This window comes from Tenrec ecaudatus, chromosome 9, assembly GCF_050624435.1.
Source record: "Tenrec ecaudatus isolate mTenEca1 chromosome 9, mTenEca1.hap1, whole genome shotgun sequence".
In the NCBI taxonomy this organism is placed as follows: Eukaryota; Metazoa; Chordata; class Mammalia; order Afrosoricida; family Tenrecidae; genus Tenrec; species Tenrec ecaudatus.
In genome coordinates, this window is record NC_134538.1 from 160,182,058 (window position 1) to 160,208,214 (window position 26,157).

At 43.6% G+C, this 26,157-nt stretch overlaps 1 protein-coding gene across 1 annotated transcript; it reads right to left on the minus strand.

Moving 5' to 3' along the window:
* Nucleotides 1–2,472: 2,472 nt before the first annotated feature.
* Nucleotides 2,473–3,408, minus strand: LOC142456626 (olfactory receptor-like protein OLF3). The gene has a single exon (XM_075557778.1). It carries the CDS (start codon nucleotides 3,406–3,408, stop codon nucleotides 2,473–2,475), a length of 936 nt encoding a protein of 311 aa, XP_075413893.1.
* Nucleotides 3,409–26,157: the final 22,749 nt, after the last annotated feature.

Here is a 26,157-nt window from a genome sequence, read left to right on the forward strand (position 1 = left end):
TGACCTACACAAAAAACACATGCAGGAGATGTGGGGAGGGAGTGGAAGGAAATGGGGAGCTGATACCAAGGACTCGGGTAGAGGGCAAAAATTTTGAGAATGATGATGGCACTAAATGTATAAATGTGCTTGATACAATGGATGGATGTAGGACTTGTGATAAGCATTGTAGGAGCCCCCAATAAAATGATTTGAAAAAAACAACAACACATGTAGGCCTTTCCCTCCATTGATGTGCCTACCTGTAGGGAAAGTACGTTTTGCTTTATACAGAGGTCTGGATGTTTCCTCCCTCCCATTGTGAGAAAACCAAAGGGTTGAGATGTAGATGGAAGTGCCTGCACGAGTTTCTTCGAAGTAGGGTAAAAATGCAACTTGACTTATTTCCTAAAGCAAAACAGTCTCGGCAGGTCAAATGGCCTATTTTAATTTATTTAAACAATAAATTATAAGGACTGAAAAGGATAGAAGAAATGTATAGATTTAAAGAAACCTAAAAGGCATATGAAGTTGGGAGTTAAAAGAGAACACAATGAAAGTATAGTCCTGGGATGCACTCGGATGATGGCCATAAAGAAAGGCCAGGGCGGTGGCTGAGTTTTGACGCAGGGAGGTTAGGACAAGCCCCATGAGAAACACTTCTGGAGTTCTGGCAAGAGTGTATTTTTAACTACATAGAGTCAACAGGGGCTGTCTTAGAATAATTTCCTATGCAACACATTTATTTCCTTTGTGTTTCTGGCTGTGCATTTTCTTTTCAAAGATAGAGCAGAGAAAAACAATGAGTGTTTAAGTTGAAGTTATTTTGTGAACAGCACAGAGTGGAAGAGAGGATATCCATTTGGGACCGTGCTCTTGCAGCAGTGCATGACTTACCTAGAAGAGGAGAGAAAGTGGTTACTTTCACTCGGGTTTATGCAGTGGAGATGGATGTCAAAGACAACGATTAGGTCAAACCTGTATTTTGTCAATAAAGCAATTGGAGCCTATTGATGGGTTGGGAGTGAAAAAATGAGTCGAGAATGATTGAGTGTATGACATTTTATTCAAAGGAGGAAGGATGTTGGGGGGTGGGAGGGGGAGAAGCAGGATCAATTGGAACCAAGGAAATATGCCTAATAACTCTCTTAGTATCTTTAAGAAGGAATTTCCATTATGTAGGCAAAAATGTTGAGCATAAAATTGGAGGTATATGTTTGGAACCATGAAAAGCTGCCTGGATTGGAAAAGACGGAGATGGAGGAGAAAGAGTGAGATGAAGAAGAAAAAAGAAGGAAGAGCAGGAGGGAGGGATGGAGATAGAGGAAAGGAGGAAGGAGAGGAAGAGGAGGAGGAGGAGAAGGAGAAGAAGAAGAGCCTAAAGGGGAAGGGGAAAGATGAAGATGAGAAGAGAAGGCGGAGGAAGAAGAGGGGGGTGAGGGAGAAGATGTAGCAGGGAAACCACCTCAGCATATGTGGCTTTTAAATCCATGGACCCAGGCAAGATTAACCAAGGAGATAAAGAACAGAGGTCCACTATAGCCAAGTAATGAGTTAATTGTGTATAATGATATGGGATTGATGTGTTCTTTGCTCTATAATTGTCCTAAATATTTTGAGAAGAATAATTCTCAATAGAATTCTATTCTTCTAAGTAGAAACAAAATAGTTCTATAGTTACTGTATGCCATCCCTTCTGCTTAACTTTTCCCATAGAGTTTTCTAGAGTCCTCAAAAGAAACACACAGATTCAGAAAAGTGCTTTCTAGTCTAGTTGAAATGACTAGTGGTCAGAGACATTAAGTAGAATTTTGGAAACCACATTGCAAGTGAGGTGTGGAGTCAAGGCTCAGGGAAGCATGGTGATCCTCCCTCTAAAGCCTTTCATGCTGCCTGTACAGCGACTCCTGAAGCAAAGGGGAAAAACCAAGTCTAGGAGGACAGTCTGTGAGGCAGACCTGCGTTCAACCACTTGAAGGACTTGTTTTATCCACACATATCTTAGGGTACCAGTACCCATCTGTCAGTCTGTTGTAAGGATCAGTGATACAGGAAACGATGCCACTGATACTTAAAATCCAAGAAGGGTCCACCATGGTGGACAGGTTTCAGTAATCTTCAGACTAAGAGAGAGGAGGAATAAAAGCTGGATAGCATGGTTCTGAACATAAACCAATGACATTATGGATTATAATAGAATATTGCCTGCTGCAATACAGGAAGATAAGGCCCCACGGTTGGAAGGTATTCAAGAAGCACAGGGTGCAACAAAGGTCTTGGGCAAACCGATGATACTGAAAAATCAAGAGCAGAGTAGCACCCCATTCTGTGGTTCAAGGGTATTGATACACGAACGGACTTGTAATATGGAAATCCAGTGTACAGAATATGTTCCATGGTTCTACCTGAAAAGAATGAGCACAGAGGTCATTGCCTCATCCGGGTTTCTATATTTTTTGTACACCTGGAGAAAGGGAGGGATTCTTGGATGGTTCATCTTTCTTCTCTAATTTTTCCCAACACCCTTCTTAGGGCACCCATCACCTCCTTGTTCCTCAAGCTATAGATCAAGGGGTTCAGCATGGGGGTCACCACAGCATAGAAGAGGGCTACCATTTTTTCCTGTTCAGTTGAAGAGCCAGCATCAGGTCTCATGTAGGTGAAGAAGGCTGTCCCAAAGCACATGGAGACCACAGTGAGGTGGGAGGCACAAGTCCCGAATGCTTTTCGGCGTCCCTGTGCTGAGCGGATTCGCAGGATGGCAGCCACTATGCGACCATAGGAGAATAATACCAGGCAGCAAGGAAGCATGATGACCAGGAAGCCAGAGATGGCCACCATGACCTTGTTGAAGGAGATGTCCACACAGGTGAGTCTTAGCACAGCCAACATCTCACAGGCAAAATGATTGATGACGTTTCGGCACAAGGGCAACTTGAAGATGATGATGGTCTGCATCAGTGAGTTTGCAAAACCAGCTGCCAAGCAGCCAACAGCCAGCCCCAGACATAAGCCTCCATGCATGATGACCATGTAGTGCAGAGGGTAGCACACGGCCACATAGCGGTCATAGGCCATGGCTGCCAGCAGGAAGAACTCCGTGCTACCCATGGACAGGGAGACATAAAACTGGAGCACACAGCTATAGAATGGGATGGACTTCAAGGCTGACAGGAAGTGCACCAGCATCTGAGGGACAGTGCTATTGGTGTAGCAGATGTCCACAAAGGACAGGACACTGAGGAAGAAGTACATCGGAGTGTGCAGCTTGCTGTCAAGCCTGATGAGGAGGACAATGAGGGAGTTCCCGATCACAGTTATCAAGTACATGGCCAGGAAAAGGGCAAATAGGGACACCTGTGTCCCCCAGTCACTGGAGAGTCCCAGCAAGATGAACTCGCTGATCCATGTCTGGTTCTTCCCACCCATGAACCAAAGCAAAGTTACAAAAATCCCAGAAGCTCGGGGAGGCAGAGGACCTCACAAAGTCATTTAAACCCAAGAAAATTTTAATATTTTACAGCAAATTTAAGATTAAATCCAAGTCGAGACACTAGTGCCTTGAGGTCTCTAGATTATAGGTTCTTTCCTCCACGATTCTGGAACACAACACCCCATATTGATGAGACCCATACGGGTGGAAATCTTTCTTCTTCAAGTGAGCGGAGATCAATAGAGATGCCAGAAAATAGATTTAAAGAGGTTGGTGGTAAAAATTGATTTTCTTCATTGAACCGAATGTCAAACCCTGGAGTCAGTTTACTTCCTTATTGAATTCCCTCCGGACTCTCTTGGAATCCCTACTAAAAACCTAACAGAGAAGAACAACTGTTTTGCATGCTCCTTTTAAAATCTAGTTTCTCTGACTATGAAACATCATACGCCGTTCCCAGGTGTTTGCAATGAGAAATTTGGGGTTTCGTCTGAGAAGGAGCAAGTATCACATGCCTCCGAAGTGGAAAACGCTGTCAAAATTGCGTTTCAGATGCAGCAACTGAAAGAAGGAAGCCCATGCTCAGGCTTGAGAAGTCCTGCCGTGCTGGGTCTTACGCAGGTGATCGGCTGAGAGGAAGGACTGCAGCTCCACGTGATTCTTCGACCCCTAGAATCAGGACAGAGACCGGGAACAGCAGACATCAGAGTCAAGGTGCAAATCAAGGTCAACATTTCACCAAGCAGCTTCCTTACAAGTGACAAGAGCTCAAGCCCCTGCTGCCAACTTAGACTTAAACGAAGAGAGAATGGCACCTGGCTGCACAGTCCCACCCATTCTCTGAGTTTGCCTCCCAGGTGGGAGCCAGGGTCTGGAGACTGGTGTGATGGAAGCCTAACGACCTGACCGCCCTGGGGTGAATTGGGAGAACTCTCACCCCCACCTGAAATACCGGCCAGTGCCCCCTTCGGAAACCCCATCTCCCCTTGTGCTGTGCCCCCTCCTCCCAGACCCAATTGCCAGAAGGCAACAGTCTGCACTGCTGGCTCCCGGCCCCAAGCTTGCACATCCTGTAGGTGCCAGGGCTCTTGTTGTTAGGTGCCCTTGAGTCGGTTCCGACCCATAGCAGCCCTGTGCACCGCCGAAGGAAACCCTCCCTGCTGCTTCTCCTTCCTCAAAATCCTACCTATGACTGAGCCCTTGGTTGCAGCCGCCATGTCAGTCCATCTTGCTGAGGGCCTTCCTCCTGCTGCCTGCCAGGCTCTAGAGCTCTGAAACGGATCTTTGGAACTCCTAGTGTCCTTGTGTCTGCACCTGATTCAAATCACAAACACTGTGATCTGCAGAAAGCCCACTCTCAATGCCTTATGTTTGGTCTCCCTCTGATTGCTCTGTCCTCTGGGCACAGGAAATGAAACCCATGCTCACCTGTCCCAACCAGTGTGGAGACAGCCCCTTTGAATGTGGGAATGGAACCATTCTTGACTTAGGGTGTCCATGACAATGAGGACAGCTTACTGCATATGCACATGGTCTAGACACTCAGATTCACCAGCAGGCAATCAGTCTATAGCTGCTTTTGAATGATAATGTTCCCTCCTCAATGAAGAAATTCAGCTTGTAAAACCACTCATACTCCCAACAATAATTGATGTAACCTACACAAAGGAAGAGGCAATAAGCAACCAAAGTCGAAATGCTCTTCAGTTCTTTGGAACTAAAAGGCTAGATCATCAGAAGCTTAGCAAGTTCCTTTGTGATGTTTTAGAGAAAGAGAAAGCTCCCTTTAATGTTTACTTGAAAAAGAAAACGTGAAATCTGAAAGCATTGCTGCCACACCATCCAGTATAAAAAAGAACTTAAGTGCCCATGAAGGGGAGAGTGAGTGTCTGGGACCTCCCCTGGATGCTGACCACAGACAGTCCAACAATCCATGCTGGGACGGTGGCTGGGTTGTCTCCAGTCTTGCTCTTACTTAGGAATCAGCTCAAGGAATCAGCAGAACCACTTCACCAGCAGGGACAGAAAACCGAGCAGTGCCGGGATGCCTGGTGATGTCTGACTACATTCTTAATACCTAATAAAGAGACTTGTCATTGACAAGTCTGTCTGGAGAATGCGCTACTCTTACAGTTCTGATTCTTTCTTGTGAAAAAGAAAAACAATAAGCTAAGGCTTCGACCAAAACAAACTTTCATAACCTTGATGTCTGGTCAGTAAGACCCCTTAGGAGCCCTCTCCCTCACTGCTATTGAGTAAGTGCAGACTCACAGTGACCCCCTGTGCGTTTCTGAGATGGGAGTGGTTTATGGGAGTAGAAAGTCCAGTCTTTCTCCTGTGGAGCTGCTGGTGGCTTCAAACTGTCCACCATGTAGATCGCAGCCCAGAACGAAACACTTTTGGCTAGCCTTCCATGCTGCTGTATTGTCTTGTTCATCTTTTTAAGGTACCCTTCTCTGGGAGGGCACGATGGCAATACCAATTTGTTTGCATTTCCCAGTTCTCCTTCCATTAAAGGTGTCCAGGGGATCATGGGTTTATGCATCGCCAACTTCTTACGGGGAAGGAACAGGAGAATGGAACAGGGATACAAGATTAATAGAAAAACAATGGTACCAAGTAAAAAGTGGGAGTAAACAAGAAAATACCAAAAAAGTATATTTTTTCAATAAGTGATATGTAAATATAAATTAAATCTAAAGACTTTCGTTAGCTCAACATTAAAGAAGTTCACCCTGATAACAGAGGTCTTAAGAAAAATCATATGTTATTTCTACATATGTACTTAGGTGTAGTGCAAACACGTCCTTGTACATAGGAGAACATACAGGGGGAGAGCTGTGAAACCTTCCTAGCCATAAGCAAACACCAAGCGGGAGTGAAAGATGGGCTTTAGGATTTAGGACTACAGACTCGGGGGATGTCTAGATCAAGGGTCATAACATTCCCCATGAATGCTCTACCTTCTACTTTGCCAAGTAGTGACTTAGGCTGACAAGCTTGCAAAGGACCATCTGAGATGCAGCCATTGGTCCTCCCTCATCCAGAGCAAAGAGCAATAAAGAAAATCAGAGACTCAAGGAAAGCATCGGTCTAATGGACCAAGGGAACCACAGTCTCCACTACCTGAGGACAGAAGAACTACATGGTATTTGGCTCCAACTGCTGGCATTGTGGTGAGGAGCGCAGTGGGTATGTAGCCGCCACACCACGGCACCAGTTACCCTAAAGCATGGATGGAAAGGGTGGGGCAGCAAGACTAAACTAACGGGAGTCGAACCATTAGAATGAAAACAATAGCATGCTGACACAGACAAGAAGTGTAACCATTGTCGAATGTGAACCTCTCTGTTCCTGTACGTCCTTCCATTAATATACATATAAGATATGCATATATATACACCTATATATGCACATATATATGCCTTTAGACACACATATAGACCTGTATACATACATATATACATTTATACAAACAGAGAGATGTCTAATGTAAGGAGGGGGTATGAACACAGAACAGTCACAGATACAGGATATTCTTTATCTAATGCTTCTGAGGCACATCCGACCATGCCCAGCTTTTCTTCCAGAAATTGATTCAAGTCTCCCCCAGTCACGCTTAACAAGTATTCTTCACAAAATGCAAACAAGACAAAAAGGACATCTGAGTGTCCCAACCAAATAGTAATTTACTATACTCTCTAACTCCATCACCTCTCTCTCTCTCTCTCTCTCTCTCTCTCTCTCTCTCTCTCTCTCTCTCTCTCTCTCTCTCTCTCTCACACACACACACACACACACACACACACACACATGCACACATGCACAAGCACATGTTTGGAACCACAGGAAACAAGTTTACACAGATGAATTTGTCTCCTGACCATCATCATTTATGAACAAGTCTGTCAGCAGAAACCTGTCTTCTTCTCTGGATTTTAAGGCAATAATGGGGGTTATGGAAGAATTAGGGTGCTGTGTGGAGCAGTGGAGGTTGTAGAGAGTGATAGGGTGCTTTTCAGAGAGGTGGGTGTTGTGGAGAGAGTTGTGGTACAGGGAACATGGCTTATAGAGACTGAGCCTGGAACAGGCTGAGCCAACAAGTCAGGAAGTATAGCTCCTCCCTGGTATCAGAAAAAAAATGTCCTCCTTGGCTTGGCTATCCAACCTGTATTTTCCAGTAACCAAAAGGATATTCATCTCTCCAGTAACCAAAATCAGTCCCCCAATCACCTGAGATTTAGGTAGAGGCTGGGGCTATAGAAATCCTAGTACCTTAGCACACATCTCTAAGTAAGCTCCCAGACTACTTCTGATGAGGAAGACTTACCTGCGGGAGCCAGGCCAGCATGGGCCCAGGAAGGGAGAAAGGCTGAGGAGGATGTGGAGTTCGGAAGAAGAAACATCCTGTGTCTGAGAGGTGAACTCTCTATGGGCCAATTAGGGGATGCTTGTTAGGGTTGTCACCTTCTCTCTGCGGCCGCTCTCTCACTTTACACTCTCATCTGCACTCTTCAGAATTTACAAATGAGAATTTAATTCTATCTAATCCAGACGCCTGAAAAGAGGATCACTGCTCCCCACCTCATCCCACAGGAGATGGTCTCTTGTGTCTTGGTTCAGATTTCACTTTGGGGAAGTTAAAACTTTTCCACAACTTTCTGTCTGTGCATTGAAATGAGAAGTAGTTGACCCAAGGTCCAGTCCCAATGAGTTGATTCTGATTCACAGTGACCCAGTTAGTGTTTTAGAGGGTGTACATCTTTGGGGGAACAGATAGCCTCGTCTCTCTCCGTACCAGGGCGTGGTGGATTTGAACCTCCGCACTTGATGTTTACAGGCAAGCACTTCCCTAACAGTGCCACCAGAGTTGTTCTCTTTGACCCAAAGTATGCAATAAATCATGGACCAACTGTGGGACATTGGGAAGCATTTCAGATAATATGGTGGCCATGGGATAGGAGAGGTATTATCAAACATTAGATTAATGTTCCAATTTTGTAGGACATGTCTCCATGGTGTCTTGTTATTCGACATACCCTCTAAATGGGTGTGTCAAATCATTTAGCTATTTTTTGTATCTTGATATCTGCCCTCACTCTCTGCAAAGATCAAAGAAATAGCTTATTCTCTTGAAGGCAATCAAGGACTCCTTTGATTAGAGACCCTCAAACCAAATCATGAAAGCCCATTTCTTCTTTTCCTCAAAATCTTTTTATTGGGAGCTAATATCACTCCATAGTTCATATCATATCACTCCATAGTTCAATCACAGCAAGCAATCTTGTACAATTGCTACCACAATCAATTTCAAAGCATTCTCTTCCATCTTGAACACCTCGATGCCAGCTCCTCTTTACTCCGGTCCCAATGCACCCTGCACCCCCCTGAAACCTCGATTCTACTTGCTGTCCTGTTAGGTTCATCTCCTGGCTTTCATGTACTGAAACACAGAAAAGCATATAACACAATTTCAACAGCATGACCTCCAGCGACACAACACTTTTGAGATATACTCTCACAGGAACAAACAAACAACATAAAGCAAACCAAACCAAAAATACAGAAAATCTTGAAAACCAAATCAGGCTCAGGACACTAATTGTTCTTAAATTGGAGGTAGGATTAGTGCGAGCCCCAAACCCATTCTTGCAACTGTTTGTTTTTTATCTGCCTTTGGCTTCCTTTATAGACCTCTTTGTTAATTTATGGTGGAATGCCTTGTTGATCATTTCCAAGCAGGATAAAGATCGTCCATTAATATTGTCATACATTAGTCACTGGTACTGATTTTTTAAAACACCACACCGTTGAGAATGAGATATTGGGCCAATGTAGGAAAGCCTATTTTTAGTAATAACAGCTAGCTTTGTTCTGCTTCCCAATCTGATATGAATGGGATCATGTGATACTGTCCTTGTGTCTGGCTCATGAGCTTCCTAATGGTCCATTGTGTGAATGTGACACACACATCACTGATAGACTCTGTTAATGGACATTTGCGCTGTTATGAGCTTGGGGTTTTAAAAACAGCAGTGCTGTGAAAACACACACACACACACACACACACACACACACACACACACACACACACCCCTTTGGAGCACATATGTATCCATTCACACTGTCCATGAGTGGAATTGCTGCATCACAGGTGGCAGGCATGCTCAGCTTTAGCTGACCTCGTCAAACAGTTTGCCAAAGAAGCTGTCCCTGTGTCTGAGGATCCCTGTTGCTCCTCCCCCCCTCCGATTTTCTTTCGGCAGTGCTGCCAGTCTGTTAGCTGAGCCCTCTGATGGTGGTACTGGAGCCTCACCGTGAGTCTAGGTTCTGTTTCCCTGGTGACTGATGAAGCTTTGCCTCTTTACTCATCGCCATTGGCCATTGGGACATTCCATTTTCCATCGAATGGTCATCTGAGCAAAGTTTGGTCCATTTTTTCTAGTGGGGCAGCTGTTCTTTATTTTAATTCTTTGTGTATTTTCAGTGAATCATTTTTCATCTGTACAGTTCTCAGATATATTCGCCCACTCTGTAGCTTTCATTTTACTCATTTATTGTCAGAAAACATTTTCCATTTCAACACTCCTCACAGGTACATTTTGGGGCATTAATTATGTTCAGTTATGTTGTTCAACCTTCACCACGATCGATTTCCAAAATGTCCCAGCACCTTTAACAGAAGCCAAATGTCCCTTGAGACTGACTCCCTCTTTCCCCTTCCTGGCACCCACCCCTCATAACCACTAGTGACTGCTGACCTCTATATGGCTGTCTTCCAGATAGCTTTTATCAGTGGGGTTATACATTATTCCCCAAACACTGTGCTGACCTATCTTTCTCTCAGCATCATGTTGTCATGGTTTGTCTATGTGGTCGCCTGCGTCAGAGCTTCACATCTCTTTGCGGCTGAGTAACAAACCATTGTACAGATGTCTTAATACGAATGGTGCTCCACGTATCAGTCGTGTGTTTGTAGTTACTGTTATCTGTGTCCCGAGTGAGAGAGCTCAAATCCTGGAAACAATTTTAAACCAGGTTAATAGCTGATCAAATGATAAGGTGCAGTGGTTATGAGTTGGGGTGCCATCTGCAAGGTTGGTAGTTCAAAACCAACAACAGTTCCCTGGGAGAAAGACTGGACATTCTATTCCTGCCAAGACTTACAGTCTACAAAACCCACAGGGGCCCCTGTGCATCAGCATTGACTCAGTGGCAGTGAGCTTAGTTTTATTTGGGATGTTTGATACCATGTATGCCATAGTGCTCTCGCTCTGATAGTGAAGCTATGCCCTCCCTAGAGCATGGTCAGAGGGGATCCACTGGAAGCATAATCCAACTAGGGACCATAAAAATGGGTTTGGGGCTTCCGATGTCATCCATAGCCTTCTGCAAGCCAGGCATTCAGAATGAAAGCCGATTCACTTCCCATCTCCCAGTTTGCATTTTATGAGTTAGAATCCTTGAATCACACAGGTTGATGTGCTTCTTCCATGTGGATTGAGTTGATGCCTCACTTAGTTGGCTGCTTGTTTTAAGACAAATCTTTATTTATTTATTTTTTTAAATCTTTAATATGCAATTTTTTTCTGATAGCTGGGCCCCATCTGATTTCTTCACCATGCTTTGCTATAGGACATAGCTCTCCTGGTTTTTTTTTTTACTTGTTTATTTTTTTAATCATTTTATTGAGGGCTCATACAACTCTCATCACAATCCATACGTGCATCCATTGTCTCAAGCACATTTGTTCATTTGTTGCTAACATTGTTCTCATACCATTTGCTTTGTACTTGAGCCCTTGATATCATCTCTTCATTTTTCCCCTCCCTTCCCACCACGCTGTCCATCATGAACCTATGATAATTTATAAATTATTATTATATTATCATGTTTTACACTGTCTAAGATCTCCCTTCACCCACTTTACAGTTGTCTGTCCCCCAGAGGAGGAGTTTATATGTAGATGCTTGTAATCAGTTCCCCCTCTCTACCCCACCTTCCCTCCACCCTCCTGGTATGGCCACTCTTACCATTGGTCCTGAAGGGATCATCTTATCTGGGATTCCCTGTATTTCCAGTTCCTGTCTGTACCAGTGTTTATCCACTGGTCTAGCCTGAGTTTTAAGGTAGAACAGGGATCATGATAGTGGCAGGGAGGAAGCTTTAAAGAACGAGAGGAAAGTTGTATGTTTCATTGTTGCTACACTGCACCCTGCCTGGCTTTTCAGGACACACATTTTCAATGATCACTTCAGGAGGGGGGTATTGAGTAATGCTAAGTCTTTGAAACTAAATGTTGTTAGATTAGGGCTACAATTGACTGTAAGCCTGAAATCCACTCATATACCTATAGTTTATATCTCTACTTCAATGTGGCAACATCATTATAATTTTATAAATCATCACTATGACATTACCAATTTTAGAGAAAGCCATAGACCAGCATGGATCCAGTTACAGTGTACATGTTTGTTTTCAGCACATTCCTGCTTCTTTTTTCTGAGCTTATTCCATAATCTTTGCATTGCATTCAGTTAGGCTTGCTACTCATGTAAAGAGTTTCAGTTTCAGAAACCCACAGGAGCAGATCTACTCTGTCATAATGGGTTGGAGAGGTCTAAATGGCAGTGAGTGTGAGCTCATTCTGGAAGTTTGCTCACAATAGAAGGATTCTTCAGTGTCTCGGTCTCCAGAAATACATCAGATTTCAGAATCATGATCTCTTATACTGTTATCAATGTCACCAAATCAAAGAGCACATAGGCAGACAAACAGTGGGTCCGCCAAAGCATTCTAATCCCTAGCATAAGGAAGGGGACTGGTTTTGCCGTCATGACAAGACACTTGGTTATGCAGCCATCTCAGTGGGCCATTTTTGGCAAGAAACAGCATGCCTCTCTTGCCCCACCTGACCTCACTCCATGCAACTTCTTGTTTCTGTGAATGAAGAGGGACATGGAAGGACAGCAATTTGATGATGTAGAAGAGGTGAAGACAAAAAACGAGGGACCGTGCTGTCAGCCATCCAAACTGATGAGTTTAAAAATGTTTCCAAGAATGGATGTGCTTTATACAATTGATGTATGTATATGTATGGATTGTGATAAGAGTTGTATGAGTCCCTAATAAAATGTAAAAAAGAGAAAAGAGGAGAAAAAATGATTAGGGCAAAGACTGTACAGATGTGCTTTATACAATTGATGTATGTATATGTATGAACTGTGATAAGAGTTGTATGAGCCCCAATAAATTGTTAAAAAAAAGAATGGAATCACAGATTTGACAATGTATGAAGTGTAATGGAGAGTTCATTGAAGATGATAAGGTTGTTTGTGAAAGAAAGTAAATACATAGCTTTGAAAAAAATTCCATTTTGGGGGCAAGTGTTATCCCCTCTTACCACTGAAAAATCAGCCACTGACAACCAGAGGACAGACAGTTCTACTCTGACTTCCAATGGAGCAGACTCAGCAGCACCTGTTTTTATTTTGGGTTCAGGAACTAAGGACTCCAAACCCATGGGCGAGTGGCGGAGGTGGATTGTGTGTTCAGCTTTATCTTGGCTGGCTGCTGTGTACAAACTACGTGACTGGTGATATTTTTCAAGTCCTAGAGAATTTGTCTACAGTGACACTCAGGTCCTTTCAGTTCCATGTCCACTCTGACGCTTTCACTCTGTAGTCCTTGTCCAGTTGCTCCCAACTGAGCCCCTAGCAACTCAGAGCTGTGAAACATAACACTGCCTCTGTAGGGCATTTTGCCATTTTTCAAGGTGATTGATTCTCTTTCCAGAACTACCATTGGGTCAGGCTGCTCTCAGTGAATACTGATCTTCAATATCATGGCTTTGTTTTTGTTTTGCCTGCCATCTCAGGACATGTCTGCCATTACCTGTGTGCACGTAATTCCTGGGCTTTGGGGAATCTTCTATGCTGTCTTTATTGGGGTTTTGTAGAATAATAATACAATATGTTAATCCCGGGCTAGTTGTGACACGTAGGTCAGAGATTTTTAAATAACCCATGAAGAATGGGGCTAGCTACTTATAAGAAGACTAAGAGGACTGAATGGAACATCGTATGGAAACACTTTGTACAATAGCTGGCACACATAAAACATGACATAGCTGTTATCTATTGTTTTCCGTATTTTTTCAATTGAGTGTCTTCACCATTTCCCCCCAAACCCACCGCTACCCTATGCCATCTGCTCTATGCTTCAGGCCTCCTCGCTGGTCTCTCCTGGGGACCTGCAAGAAGCACTGGTGGCAGAAAAATAGCCCCAAGCCAGCGCCCTGATATTTCCATAACAAGGGCGGATTTTATCTCAAGCATCCTCAACAGGGAGATGTGCCTTTGTTCAGGATGGGGCCACCTCAAATGATGTCTTGGTGTCCTAACCCTGGACAGCTCTGAATGTGACCTTACTAGGAAATTATCTTAGCAGATATGATTAGTTCAGTTAGCACAAGGCCACATGCAGCAGGATAGGTTTTAGTCCAACATGACTGGTGTCCTTCTAAAACGAGAACAAATGGTACAGAGACACAAAGACAAAGGTCATGCAATGATGGAGGCAGGGGTTGAATCACGCTGTGACAAGCCATAGGATTCTAGACACTAATAGAGGCAAGGAAGGATCTCTACCCTAGAGCACTTAAGGAGAGTGTGAATCTGCCAGCACCTTAATTTTGGACTAATCCCCTCCAAAACAGAACAGGCTGAAGATCATTCTATAACAGTTGCAGCAATACATTGACCAGTTGCTACCATAGGCTCAGGCCAGATTCAAAAGAGGACATAGAACAATGTATATCATTGCTGATGTCAGCATGATCTTGTCTCAAAGCAGAGAATACCAAAAAGACGTTCACTTGTGTTTGATTGACTAGGTCAAGGCACTCAGCTGTGTGGATCATAACAAACTCTGCCTACCTTGAGAAGAATGGGGTTTCCAGAACACTTTATTGTGCTCCTGCTGAACTTGTACATGGGTCAAGAGGCAGTTGTGTACAGAGAACAAGGGAATTCTGCATGGTTTAAAACAGCATAGGTGTGTGTTAGGGTTGTATCCTCTCACCATACTTATTCAATCTTTGTGCTAAGAAAATCATCAGAGAAGCTGGATTACATGAAGAAGAATGTGGCATTAGGATAGGAGGAAAACTTATTAACAACCTATGATATTCAGATGGCACAACCTTCCTTACTGACAGTGAGGAACCTTTGGGGCACTTACTGATGAAGATCAAAGATTAGAGCTTTCAGTATGGAAAACAACTCAATGTAAAGAAAACTAATATCCTCACAACCTGACCAATAGGTAACATCATGATAAAAGGAGAAAAGGTTAGAGTTGTCAACAATTTCATTTTGCTTGGATATGATTGATCACAATATTACCAAATATGACTCTTTACTTTTATATGGTCAGGGATTATATTCTCTCTTTCAATCTTGATTTTAGCAATCACAAATATTTTGGGCGTGGACTAAACCAAGATTTTTCCAATTTGCTTTTAGGTAGTCAAAGAACTAGTTGTCAGACATCAACAGCTCAGCACAACATTAACAGATTACTATGAAGGTTTACTTTGTTGCTGTGATTCAGGAAATGATGTCACTGATATTTGAAATGCCAGTAGAGTCACCCAGAGTTATCAGGATTCAGAAGAGCTTTCAGACTAAGAACAGACTATGAAGGAGCAGGATGTCCACTTCTGAGGAATTTGCCACTGAAAGTCTTACGGACAGAAATGAAACATTGTCAGATACCGACTCAAAATGTGGTCAGCGATGGTGCCAGAAGATGAGTCTCTGAGGACAAAAGTCTCTCAAATTTACCCCTGAAGAAGAGCTGCTTCCTCAAAGGAGCGTCCCCTGTAATGATGCGGATTGAAGAAAGCACGTGGAAGAAAGCCTTCAGGATGATGTTCCTTTGCTCACGGAGCATGGCTCAAAGGAGAACAACGAAAATGTCAATTACTCATTGGATCTTGGAATGTTCATCTAGGACTATTGGAAGTGTCAGAGAAATGAAATGCAAGCCATGACAATAGACATTGCAGGCCCTACTGAGGAGGGCTGGCTGTGTCGTGCTTACATAGTGGGCTTCTAAAGGCAAAGTCAGCTGTTCACCACCACCAGTCTCCCTGAAGGAGAAAGACAGCTTTCTACTCTCAAAAAGTTGCAGTGGTGAAAACTCACAGGGGCAGTTAAACGCTGTCTGACAGGTCATTATGAGTTGGCATTGACTTGATGACAGTGAGGCTTTACTGAACTGGGCTGGTATTGGACATGTTGAATCAGAAAATCATATGGTCTCTTATGCTGAGAATGAAACAATCGAGAGGAATGGCTGTGTATTCACTGTTTAAGGAGTATTTCACACTCTATCTTGAAGTGCAATGCTTTCTGTGATAGGATTATATTTATCCACCTACAAAGTAATTCAGCCAAAACGACGATTATTCAGATTTATGCACCAGCCACCAACGTTAGTGGTGAAGAAGTTGAAGAATTCTACCAAAGGCTTAAGTCTGAAATTAATCAAACATGCAATCAAGATGCACGGAAAATTATGGGCAAATGGGATGTGAAAGTTGGGAACAAAGCAGATGGAACAGTCTCTGGAGAATCTGGCCTTGGTGATAAAAATAAAGCTGGACATCTCATGATAGCACTTTTAAAGGGCAGCAACTGGTTCATAATAAATAAACTTTTTTTCCAATAACACAAAAGATTGTAAATATGCACTTCTCCAGAGAGAGTGCACAGAAATCAATCTGACTTTATCTATGGGAAGAGATGATGAAAAACTTAATATCAACAGCTAATACCAGGCAGGGGCAGACTGTACAAGAGCCCCATCAGTTGCTCTTATAAATGTTCAGTTTCATTTTAATTCTCTTAAAATGGAAGAGAAATATAGCAAGTTCACAAGAGCCAAAACAGAACCTTGAGTTTATTCCACCTGCATTTCAACAATATCTCAAACACAGATCTGAAGCATTGACAGAAGACCAGATAGGCTGTAAGGGGACATAAAGCACATCATAGGTGAAGAAGGCAAAAGATTATTGAACGATAGGAAAGAAAGAGCAGGTCGGTGTGGTTGCTAGAAAAAAACTCTAGAACTCACTTTTCATAGCAGAGCATCTAGGCACATGGAAGGCATGTTGAAATCAAAGAGCTGAGCAGAAAACACCAGAGGGGAGCCTGAGAAGATCAAGTAAAATATTATAATGAAACATGCAGACCTAGAGTTAGGCAACAAGCAGCGGAAGGAGAACATCCTCAGCATATTTTAGACTAAAAGCACACCAGAGAAGCTTCAAGCTTTTGGTTGCCATAGTCAAGATTCTGTGGGCAAATCATAGAAAGCTGTGGGAAGCATCAGAGAGAGAAGCAAAGAATACACAGCATCCCCGTGTCAAAAAGAACGAGCCAACTCTCAGCCAGTTAAAGGTGTAGCGCGTGAGAAAGAAACGTTGGTGCAGAAAGAAGAAGTTCAAGCCTCACTGAAAGTAGTAGGCAAAATCAAGGATCCAGGGACGATGATGAACTAACTGAAGTGTTTCAATAAGCGGGTTGAACACTGGAAGCAATCGCTCATCAATGCTAGAAAAATTAGACGAGAGCTACTTGGGCAATCAACTGGAAGAGACATTTGTACCCATTCCACCGAAATGTCACCCAGAACAACATCATTACTATCACCTTCAAGGAACGTTTTGAGGAAGATCGTACTACAATGGCTGAGATTGACAGGGATCCGCCAGTGGTCCAGGCCGGATTCAGAAGAGGATGTGCAATAAGCCATATATCTCACAATAATACAATTCAGTAGTTCAAGCACATCAAGTGGAGTTGTGTAGTCCCCACGACAATCGTTTTTTTGTTATTATCCATCCTCCAGGGTTACTTTCTGATTTTGTCAATTATGAATTCAGCTGATCAAAACATTCACATCTTTCTGTGACCCTGTCTTTTCATTTTGCCTGGGTAAATATTCCGGAAGGATATTTGCACACTGTAAAAATATGCGTCATTTGATAAAAAAACAAACACACAAGCAAAAGTACCAAAATATTTTTAAAAAAGTGGTTGGGACATGTCAATGACTTCACATACTCATCAGCACTGGGTGTTGGCAGGTCCCTTCATTTCTGTCCCTCTAATGGATGTGTAGGGCCCGTTCTTTATGGTTTTCCTGGTGTTGAGCATCTTTCATGTGTGTTTTCCATGTGTATATTTCTTCTGCAGAACTATCTTTTGAAATATTCCTCACATTTTTATTGAGTTCTATTTTTTATTAATTTTTTATCATTGTCTCTCTCTTTATATGTATCCAAAAATGACACATTATATGCCAGTACTTTGAAGTATCAAACCTGGGAATTAGTCTAATGACAGATGTTCAATAATGCAACAGGAAAAAAAGCAACCCAATACTGAACAGAAAAAGCTAAACAGACATTCAAAAAAGACAGATACATGGAAGTATATGTTTTTCTACTTTATTGGAAGACTCAATAGTGTAGAACTCTAACTTTTCCCAAACTAATTTTCAGAGTCAATGAAATCCCAGCAGATTTCCTCTGTAAAATTTCAAGTTAATATAAAGTCAGATTACAAATTTAAGTGGCCATGAACAGCCAAAATGCTTATAAAGCAGTAGAGTCAATGTGGAGGCTTCAACCTATGAGGAAACGCTGCTTATTATGATGCTACTGTAATGATGACAATGGAATATCGATGCAACGAGGGGTGAAAGGACCCCTGGGAATCGGGAAACAAGCCACACTTACAAAGCGACCTTGAGTGTCATGGTCAAGGCAGCACACGAGGCCTGTGAGGGAAGAAGAATGGCTTCTCCACGAAACATGCTCTGCCAACTGAAGGTCCACACAGAAAAAAGAATCTAGACCCCTAACAGTGACATCAGACACGGAACTAAATTCCAGGCAGATCAGATGCAGCAATACATTTCCTGGAAGATGACACTGAAGCCTGTCTCCAGGATTTGAGCTCTCTCACTCAGGACACAGAAAACAGTAACTACAAACGCACGACGGATACGTGGAACACCGTTCATATTAAGGACATCTGTACAATGGTATGTTACTCAGCCACAAAGAGATGTGAAGCTCTGACACAGGCGACCACATAGACAAACCATGACAACATGATGCTGAGAGAAAGATCGGTCAGCACAGTGTTTGGGGAATAACGTATAACCCCACTGATAAGAGCTCTCTGGAACAGCCAGGTATATAGAGGTCAGCGGGCACTAGTGGTTATGAGGGGTGGGTGTCAGGAAGGGAAGAAGGAGTCATTCTCAAGGGACATTTGGAATCTGGTAAAGGTACTGGGACATTTTGGAAATCGATCGTGGTGATGGTTAAACAACATAACTGAAGATAATGCCCCGAAATACACCTTTAAGGAGTGTTGAAATGGAAAATGTTTTCTGACGTCATATATCTACCACAGTAAAAAAAAGTTTCTTTTCTTCTCAGAGACCAGGCAAAGAGTACAACGAAAGCTGCAGAGTAGGTTAATATATGTGTGAAACGTACAGATGAAAAATGATTCATTGAAAATACACAAAAAAGTTAAAATAGGCAAGAAAACGAGCAGCTGCCCCAATAGAAAAATGGACCTAACTTTGCTCACGGGACCATTCGATGGAAAATGGAACGTCCCAATGGCCAATGGCGATGAGTAAAGAGGCACAGTCTTAACAGTCACCAGGGAAACAGAACCTAGACTCACGGTGAGGCTCCAGTACCACCATCAGAGGGCTCAGCTAACAGACAGGCAGCACTGAGGAAAGAAAATCAGAGAGAGGGAGGAGCAACAGGGATCCTCAGACACAGGGACAGCTTCTTTGGCAAACTGTTTGACGAGGTCAGCTAAAGCTGAGCATGCCTGCCACCTGTGATGCAGCAATTCCACTCATGGACAGTCCAAGTGGATACATATGTGCTCCAAAGGGGTGTGTGTGTGTGTGTGTGTGTGTGTGTGTGTGTGTGTGTGTTTTCACATCACTGGTGGTTTTAAAACCCCAAACTCATAACAGTGCAAAATGTCCATTAACAGAGTCTATCAGTGATGTATATGTCGCGGTCACACAATGGACCATTAGGAAGCTCATGAGCCAGACACAAGGACAGTATCACATGATCCCATTCATATCAGATTGGGAAGCAGAACAAAGCTAGCTTTATTACTACAACTAGACTTTCCTAAATTGGCCCAATATCCCTCTCTCAACGGTATGGTGTTTTAAAAAATCAGTATCAGGGACTAATCTATGACACTATTTATGGAAGATCTTTATCCTGCAGGGAGATGATTGATAAGACACTCTACCATAATTAACAAGAAGGCCTCTAAAGGAAGCCAAAGGCAGATAAAAAAACAAACAAACATAGATCCAGGAATGGGTTTTAGGCTCACACTAAATATTAGCTCCGATTTGAGAACAATTAGTGTCCTGAGCCTGATTTGGGTTTTAACATTTTCTGTATCTTTGGTAAGTTTTGTTTTATGTGGTTTGTTTGTTCCTGGGAGAGTATATCTCAGAATTGTTATGTCATTGGAGGTAATTCCTTTGAAGTTGTGTTATATGTTTTCCTGTTTCTGTACATGAAACTCAGGAAATGAACCTATTGGGGAAGCAAGTGGAATCAGGGTTCTTTTGGGGGGTGCAGGGTGCATTGAGGCAGGAGTAAAGAGGAACTGGCATTGAGGTGTTCTAGATGGAAGAGAATGCTTTGAAATTGATTATGGTAGCAATTGTACAAGATTGCTTGCTGTGCTTGAACTATGGAGTGATATGATATATGCATTAATTCCCAATAAAATGATTTTGGGGAAAAGAAGAAATGGGCATTCATGATTTGGTTTGAGGGTCTCTAATCAAAGGGGTCCTTGATTGGCTTCAAGAGAATAAGCTATTTCTGTGATCTTTGCAGAGAGTGAGGGCAGATATCAAGATACAAAAAAATAGCTAAATGATTTGACACACCCATTTAGAGGGTATGTCAAATAACAAGACACCATGCGGACATGTCCTACAAAATTGGAACATTAATTGAATGTTTGAAAATACCTCTCCTATCACATGGCCACCATATTATCTGATATGCTTCTCAAATGTACCACAGTTGGTCCATGGTTTATTGCACACTTTGGGTCAAAGAGAGAAACTCTGGTGGCACTGTTAGGAAAGTGCTGGCCTGTAAACATCAAGTCCGGAGGTTCAAATCCACCACGCCCTGGTACGGAGAGAGACGAGGTTATCTTTTCCCCCAAAGATGTACACCCTCTAAAACACTAACTGGGCCACTGTAAATCAGAATCAACTCAGTGGCTCTGGGTCTTGGGTCATCTACTTCCCATTTCAACTCACAGATCGAAAGTTGTGGAAAAGTTTTAAGTTCCCCAAAGTGAAATCACAAGAGACACAAGAGACCATGTCTTGCGGGTGTGATGGAGAGCTGCGATTCTCTTCTCAGGCTTCTGGATTAGGTAGAATCAAATTCTCATTTGTAAATTCTGAAGAGTGCAGATGAGAGTGTAAAGTGAGAGAGTGGCCGCAGAGAGAAGGTGACAACCCTAACAAGCACCCCCTAATTGGCCCATGGAGAGTTCACCTCTCAGACACAGGATGTTTCTTCTTCCGAACTCGACATCCTCCTCAACCTTTCTCCCTTCCTGGGCCCATGCTGGCCTGGCTCCTGCAGGTAAGTCTTCCTCATCAGAAGTAGTCTGGGAGCTTACTTAGAGATGTGTGCTAAGGTACTAGGATTTCTATAGCCCCAGCCTCTACCTAAATCTCAGGTGGTTGGGGGACTGATTTTGGTTACTGGAGAGATGAATGTCTTTTTGGTTACTGGAAAATACAGGTTGGATAGCCAAGCCAAGGAGGACATTGTTTCAGATGCCAGGAAGGAGCTATACTTCCTGACTTGTTGTTGGGCTCAGCCTGCTGCCAGGCTCAGCCGCTCTAAGCCATGCTTCCAGCATCATACCTCTCTGCACAGCACCCACCTCTCTGCAAAGCACCCTATCGCTCTCCACAACCTCCACTGCTCCACACAACACCCTAATTCTTCCATAGCCATTATCTCCTTAAAATCCAGAGAAGGAGACAGGTTTCTCCTGACAGATTTGTTCATAAATGATGATGGTCAGGAGACAAGTTCATCTGAGTAAACTTGCTTTCTGCGGTTCTAAGCCTTTGCTTGTGTGTGTGTGTGTGTGTGTGTGTGAGAGAGAGAGAGAGAGAGAGAGAGAGACAGAGAGAGAGAGACAGAGAGAGAGACAGAGAGACAGACAGAGAGAGAGTGAGAGAGAGAGACAGAGAGAGAGAGAGAGAGAGAGAGAGAGAGAGAGAGAGAGAGAGAGAGACAGAGAGAGAGAGAGAGAGAGAGAGAGAGAGAGAGAGAGAGAGAGAGAGAGAGAGAGAGAGAGTTGATGGAGTTAGAGAGTATAGTAAATTGCTATTTGGTTGGGACACTTAGATGTCCTTTCTGTCTTGGTTGCATTTTGTGAAGAATACTTGTTAAGCGTGACTGGGGGAGACTTGAATCAATTTCTGGAAGAAAAGCTGGGCATGGTCGAATGTGCCTCAGAAGCATTAGATAAAGAATATCCTGTATCTGTGACTGTTCTGTGTTCATACCCCCTCCTTACATTAGACATCTCTCTGTGTGTAAATGTATGTATATATACATATACATATCTCATATGTATGTATATATATATTAATGGAAGGACGTACAGGAACAGAGAGGTTCACATTCGACAATGGTTACACTTCTTGTCTGTGTCAGCATGCTATTGTTTTCATTCTAATGATTCGGCTCCCGTTAGTTTAGCCTTGCTGCCCCACCCTTTCCATCCATGCTTTAGGGTAACTGGCGCCGTGGTGTGGCGGCTACATACCTACTGCGCTCCTCACCACAATGCCAGCAGTTGGAGCCCCCCAGTAGCTCTGTGGTTTCCTGATCCCACAAAGATCCAAGTCTCAGGACCCTGAGGAGCAGTCCTGCTCTGTTCTGTAGGGTTGCTATGAGTTGGAAATTGATTCAGTGGCAATGAGATTGTTGATTTTGGTTTTAATTTTCAGAACCATTGTTATCTCTCTGGTCTCCTGTGGCTAATGTTTACTTATTAATTTTAAACTTTTTGCGTGTATAGTTAGGGTGACAGTTTACAGAGTGGATTACTTTTCCAGTGAACAATGCACATCCTTTGTGCTTTCTGACCCTGGTCGTCATCTATTCAACGTAGCTGCAGTCTACGACTTCTGGAGGCATTTCCCATCTCCACCCATCCTTCTCCCACCCCTTGCCCCCACCCCCTTCTGAGTGTTGTCTTAGGGCAAAGCCTGCCTCTTTGGTCTCATCTGGGTGATTGCACTGAGGAGGGCACTTTTCCTGGGGGTGATTGTTCATTGGATAGGCGTCCCTGTTGTTTGCCTAAAAGATGATCTCTGGGGGTGGTTCAGTTCCAGGCTTGAAGGATACAGGCACACAGGGTAATGTCAGTGTCCATCAGACCAGTAAGTCTAATCTTTTTCACAATTTTGGATTTTGTTTTACATGTTTCTCCTCCTCTGTCCAGAAGCTTCTATTGGGATCCAGATCAGAGCGGTAGGTAGTGGTAACCAAGTACCATGTAGTTCTTCTGTCCTCAGGTAGTGGAGACTGTGGTTCCCTTGGTCCATTAGACCGATGCTTTCCTTGAGTCTCTGATTTTCTTTATTGCTCTTTGCTCTGGATGAGGGAGGACCAATGGCTGCATCTCAGATGGTCCTTTGCAACTTGTCAGACTAAGTCACTACTTGGCAAAGTAGAAGGTAGAGCATTCATGGGGAATGTTATGACCCTTGACCTAGACATCCCCCGAGTCTGTAGTCCTAAATCCTCAAGCCCATTTCTCATTCTCTCTTGGTGTTTGCTTATGGCTAGGAAGTTTTTATAACTTTACCTCTGCATGCTCTCTTATGCACAAGGACGTGTTTGCACCACACGTAAGTACATAAGTAGAAATAACATGATTTTCCTTAAGTCTTATGTTATCAGGGATGAACTTATTTAATTTTGAGTTAACCAAAATCTTCAGATTTAATTTATATTTATATATCACTTACTGAATAAAAATAGGTCTTTTGGGGTATTTTCTTGTTTACTCCCCCTTTTTTACTTGGTCCCATCATTTTTCTATTACTCTTGTATCCCTGTTCCATTCTCCTGTTACCTTCCCTGTAGGAAGTGGGCTATACATAAACCCATGATACCATGGCCACCTTTATTGGGAGAACTGGGAAGTACAAACTTATTGGTATTGCCATCGTTCCCTCCCAGAGAAGGGTACCTTAAAAAGATGAACAAGACAATACAGCAGCATGGAAGGCTAGCCAAAGGTGTTTCTTTCTGGGCTGCGATCTACATGGTGGGCAGTTTGAGGTCACAAGCAGCTCCACGGGAGAAAGACTGGACTTTCTACTCCCATAAACTGTTCCAGTCTCAGAAACATACAGGGGGTCACTGTGAGTCTGCACTTACTCAATGGCAGTGAGTGAGAGGGCTCGTAAGGGGTCTTACTGACCAGACATCAAGGCCATGAAATTTTGTTTTGGTCTAAGTCTTAGCTTGTTGTTTGTAATTTTTTCACAAATGAGAGATTCAGAACCGCAGAGTGGAGCATTCTCCGGACAGACTTGTCAATGGCAAGTCTCTTTATTTGGTATTAAGAATGTAGTCAGTCATCACCAGGCATCTCCGCACTGCTCGTTTTCTCAGTCCCTGCTGGTGAAGTGCTTCTGCCTGAGCTAATTCCTAAGTAAGAGCAAGACTGGAGACCACCCAGCCACCGTCCCAGCATGGACTGTTGGACTGTCTGTGGTCAGCATCCAGGGGCGGTCCCAGACACCGACTCTCCCCTTCACGGGCACTTTTTTACACTGTGGAAGGTGGCAGCGATGCTTTCAGATTTCACGTTTTCTTTTTCAAGTAATGATTAAAAGGAGGCTTCTTTTTCTCTAAAACATCACAAAGGAACTTGCTAAGCTTCTGAAGATCTTGCCTTTTAGTTCCAAAGAACTGAAGAGCATTTCATACATTGCTTGCTTATTGCCTCTTCCTTTGTGTAAGTTACCCCAATTATTGTTGGGAGTATGAGTGGTTTTACAAGCTGAATTTCTTCATTGAGGAGTGAACATTATCATTCAAAAGCAGCCATAGACTCATTGCCTGTTGGTGACTCTGAGGGTCCACACCATGTGCATATGTAGTAAGCTGTCCTCATTTTCATGGACACCCTAAGGTCAAGAATGGTTCCATTCCCACGTTCAAGGGGCTGTCTCCTCACAGGCTCCAAGCAGATCACACCTGGTTGGGACAGGTGAGCATGGGTTTCATTTCCTGTGCCCAGAGGACAGAGCAATCAGAGGGAGACCAAACATAAGGCATTGAGAGTAGGCTTTCTGCAGATCACAGTGTTTGTGATTTGAATCAGGTGCAGACACAAGGCCACTAGGAGTTCCAAAGATCCGTTTCAGAGCTCTAGAGCCTGGCAGGCAGCAGGAGGAAGGCCCTCAGCAAGATGGACTGACATGGCGGCTGCAACCAAGGGCTCAGACATAGGAAGGATTGTGAGGAAGGAGAAGCAGCAGGGAGGGTTTCCTTCGGCGGTGCACAGGGCTGCTATGGGTCGGAACCGACTCAAGGGCACCTAACAACAACAGCCCTGGCACCTACAGGATGTGCAAGCTCGGGGCTGGGAGCCCGCAGTGCAGACTGTTGCCTTCTGGCAATTGGGTCTGGGAGGAGGGGGCACAGCACAAGGGGAGGTGGGGTTTCTGAAGGGGGCACTGGCCGGTATTTCAGGTGGGGGTGAGAGTTCTCCCAATTCACCCCAGGGCGGTCAGGTCGTTAGGCTTCCATCACACCAGTCTCCAGACCCTGGCTCCCACCTGGGAGGCAAACTCAGAGAATGGGTGGGACTGTGCAGCCAGGTGCCATTCTCTCTTCGTTTAAGTCTAAGTTGGCAGCAGGGGCTTGAGCTCTTGTCACTTGTGAGGAAGCTGCTTGGTGAAATGTTGACCTTGATTTGCACCTTGACACTGATGTCTGCTGTTCCCGGTCTCTGTCCTGATTCTAGGGGTCGAAGAATCACGTGGAGCTGCAGTCCTTCCTCTCAGCCGATCACCTGCGTGAGACCCAGCACGGCAGGACTTCTCAAGCCTGAGCATGGTCTTCCTTCTTTCATTTGCTGCATCTGAAATGCAATTTTGACAGCGTTTTCCACTTCAGAGGCATGTGATACTTGCTCCTTCTCAGACGAAACCCCAAATATCTCATTGCAAACAACTGGGAACGGAGTATGATATTTCATAGTCAGAAACAAGACTTTCAAAGGAACATGTAAAATAATTGTTCTTCTCTGTTAGGTTTAGTAGGGATTCTGATAATCAGGAGGGAATTCAATAGGGAAGTGAACTGACTCCAGGGTTAGACATTTGGTCCAAAGAAGAAAATTGATTTTTACCACCAACCTCTTTAAATCTATTGTCTGACATCACTACAGAACCCTGCTCACTTGAAGAAGAAAGATGTCCACCCATATGGGTCTCATCAATATGGGGTGTTGTGTTCCAGAATCATGGAGGAAAGGACCTATAATCTAGAGACCTCAAGGCGCTAGTGTCTCGACTTGGATGTAATC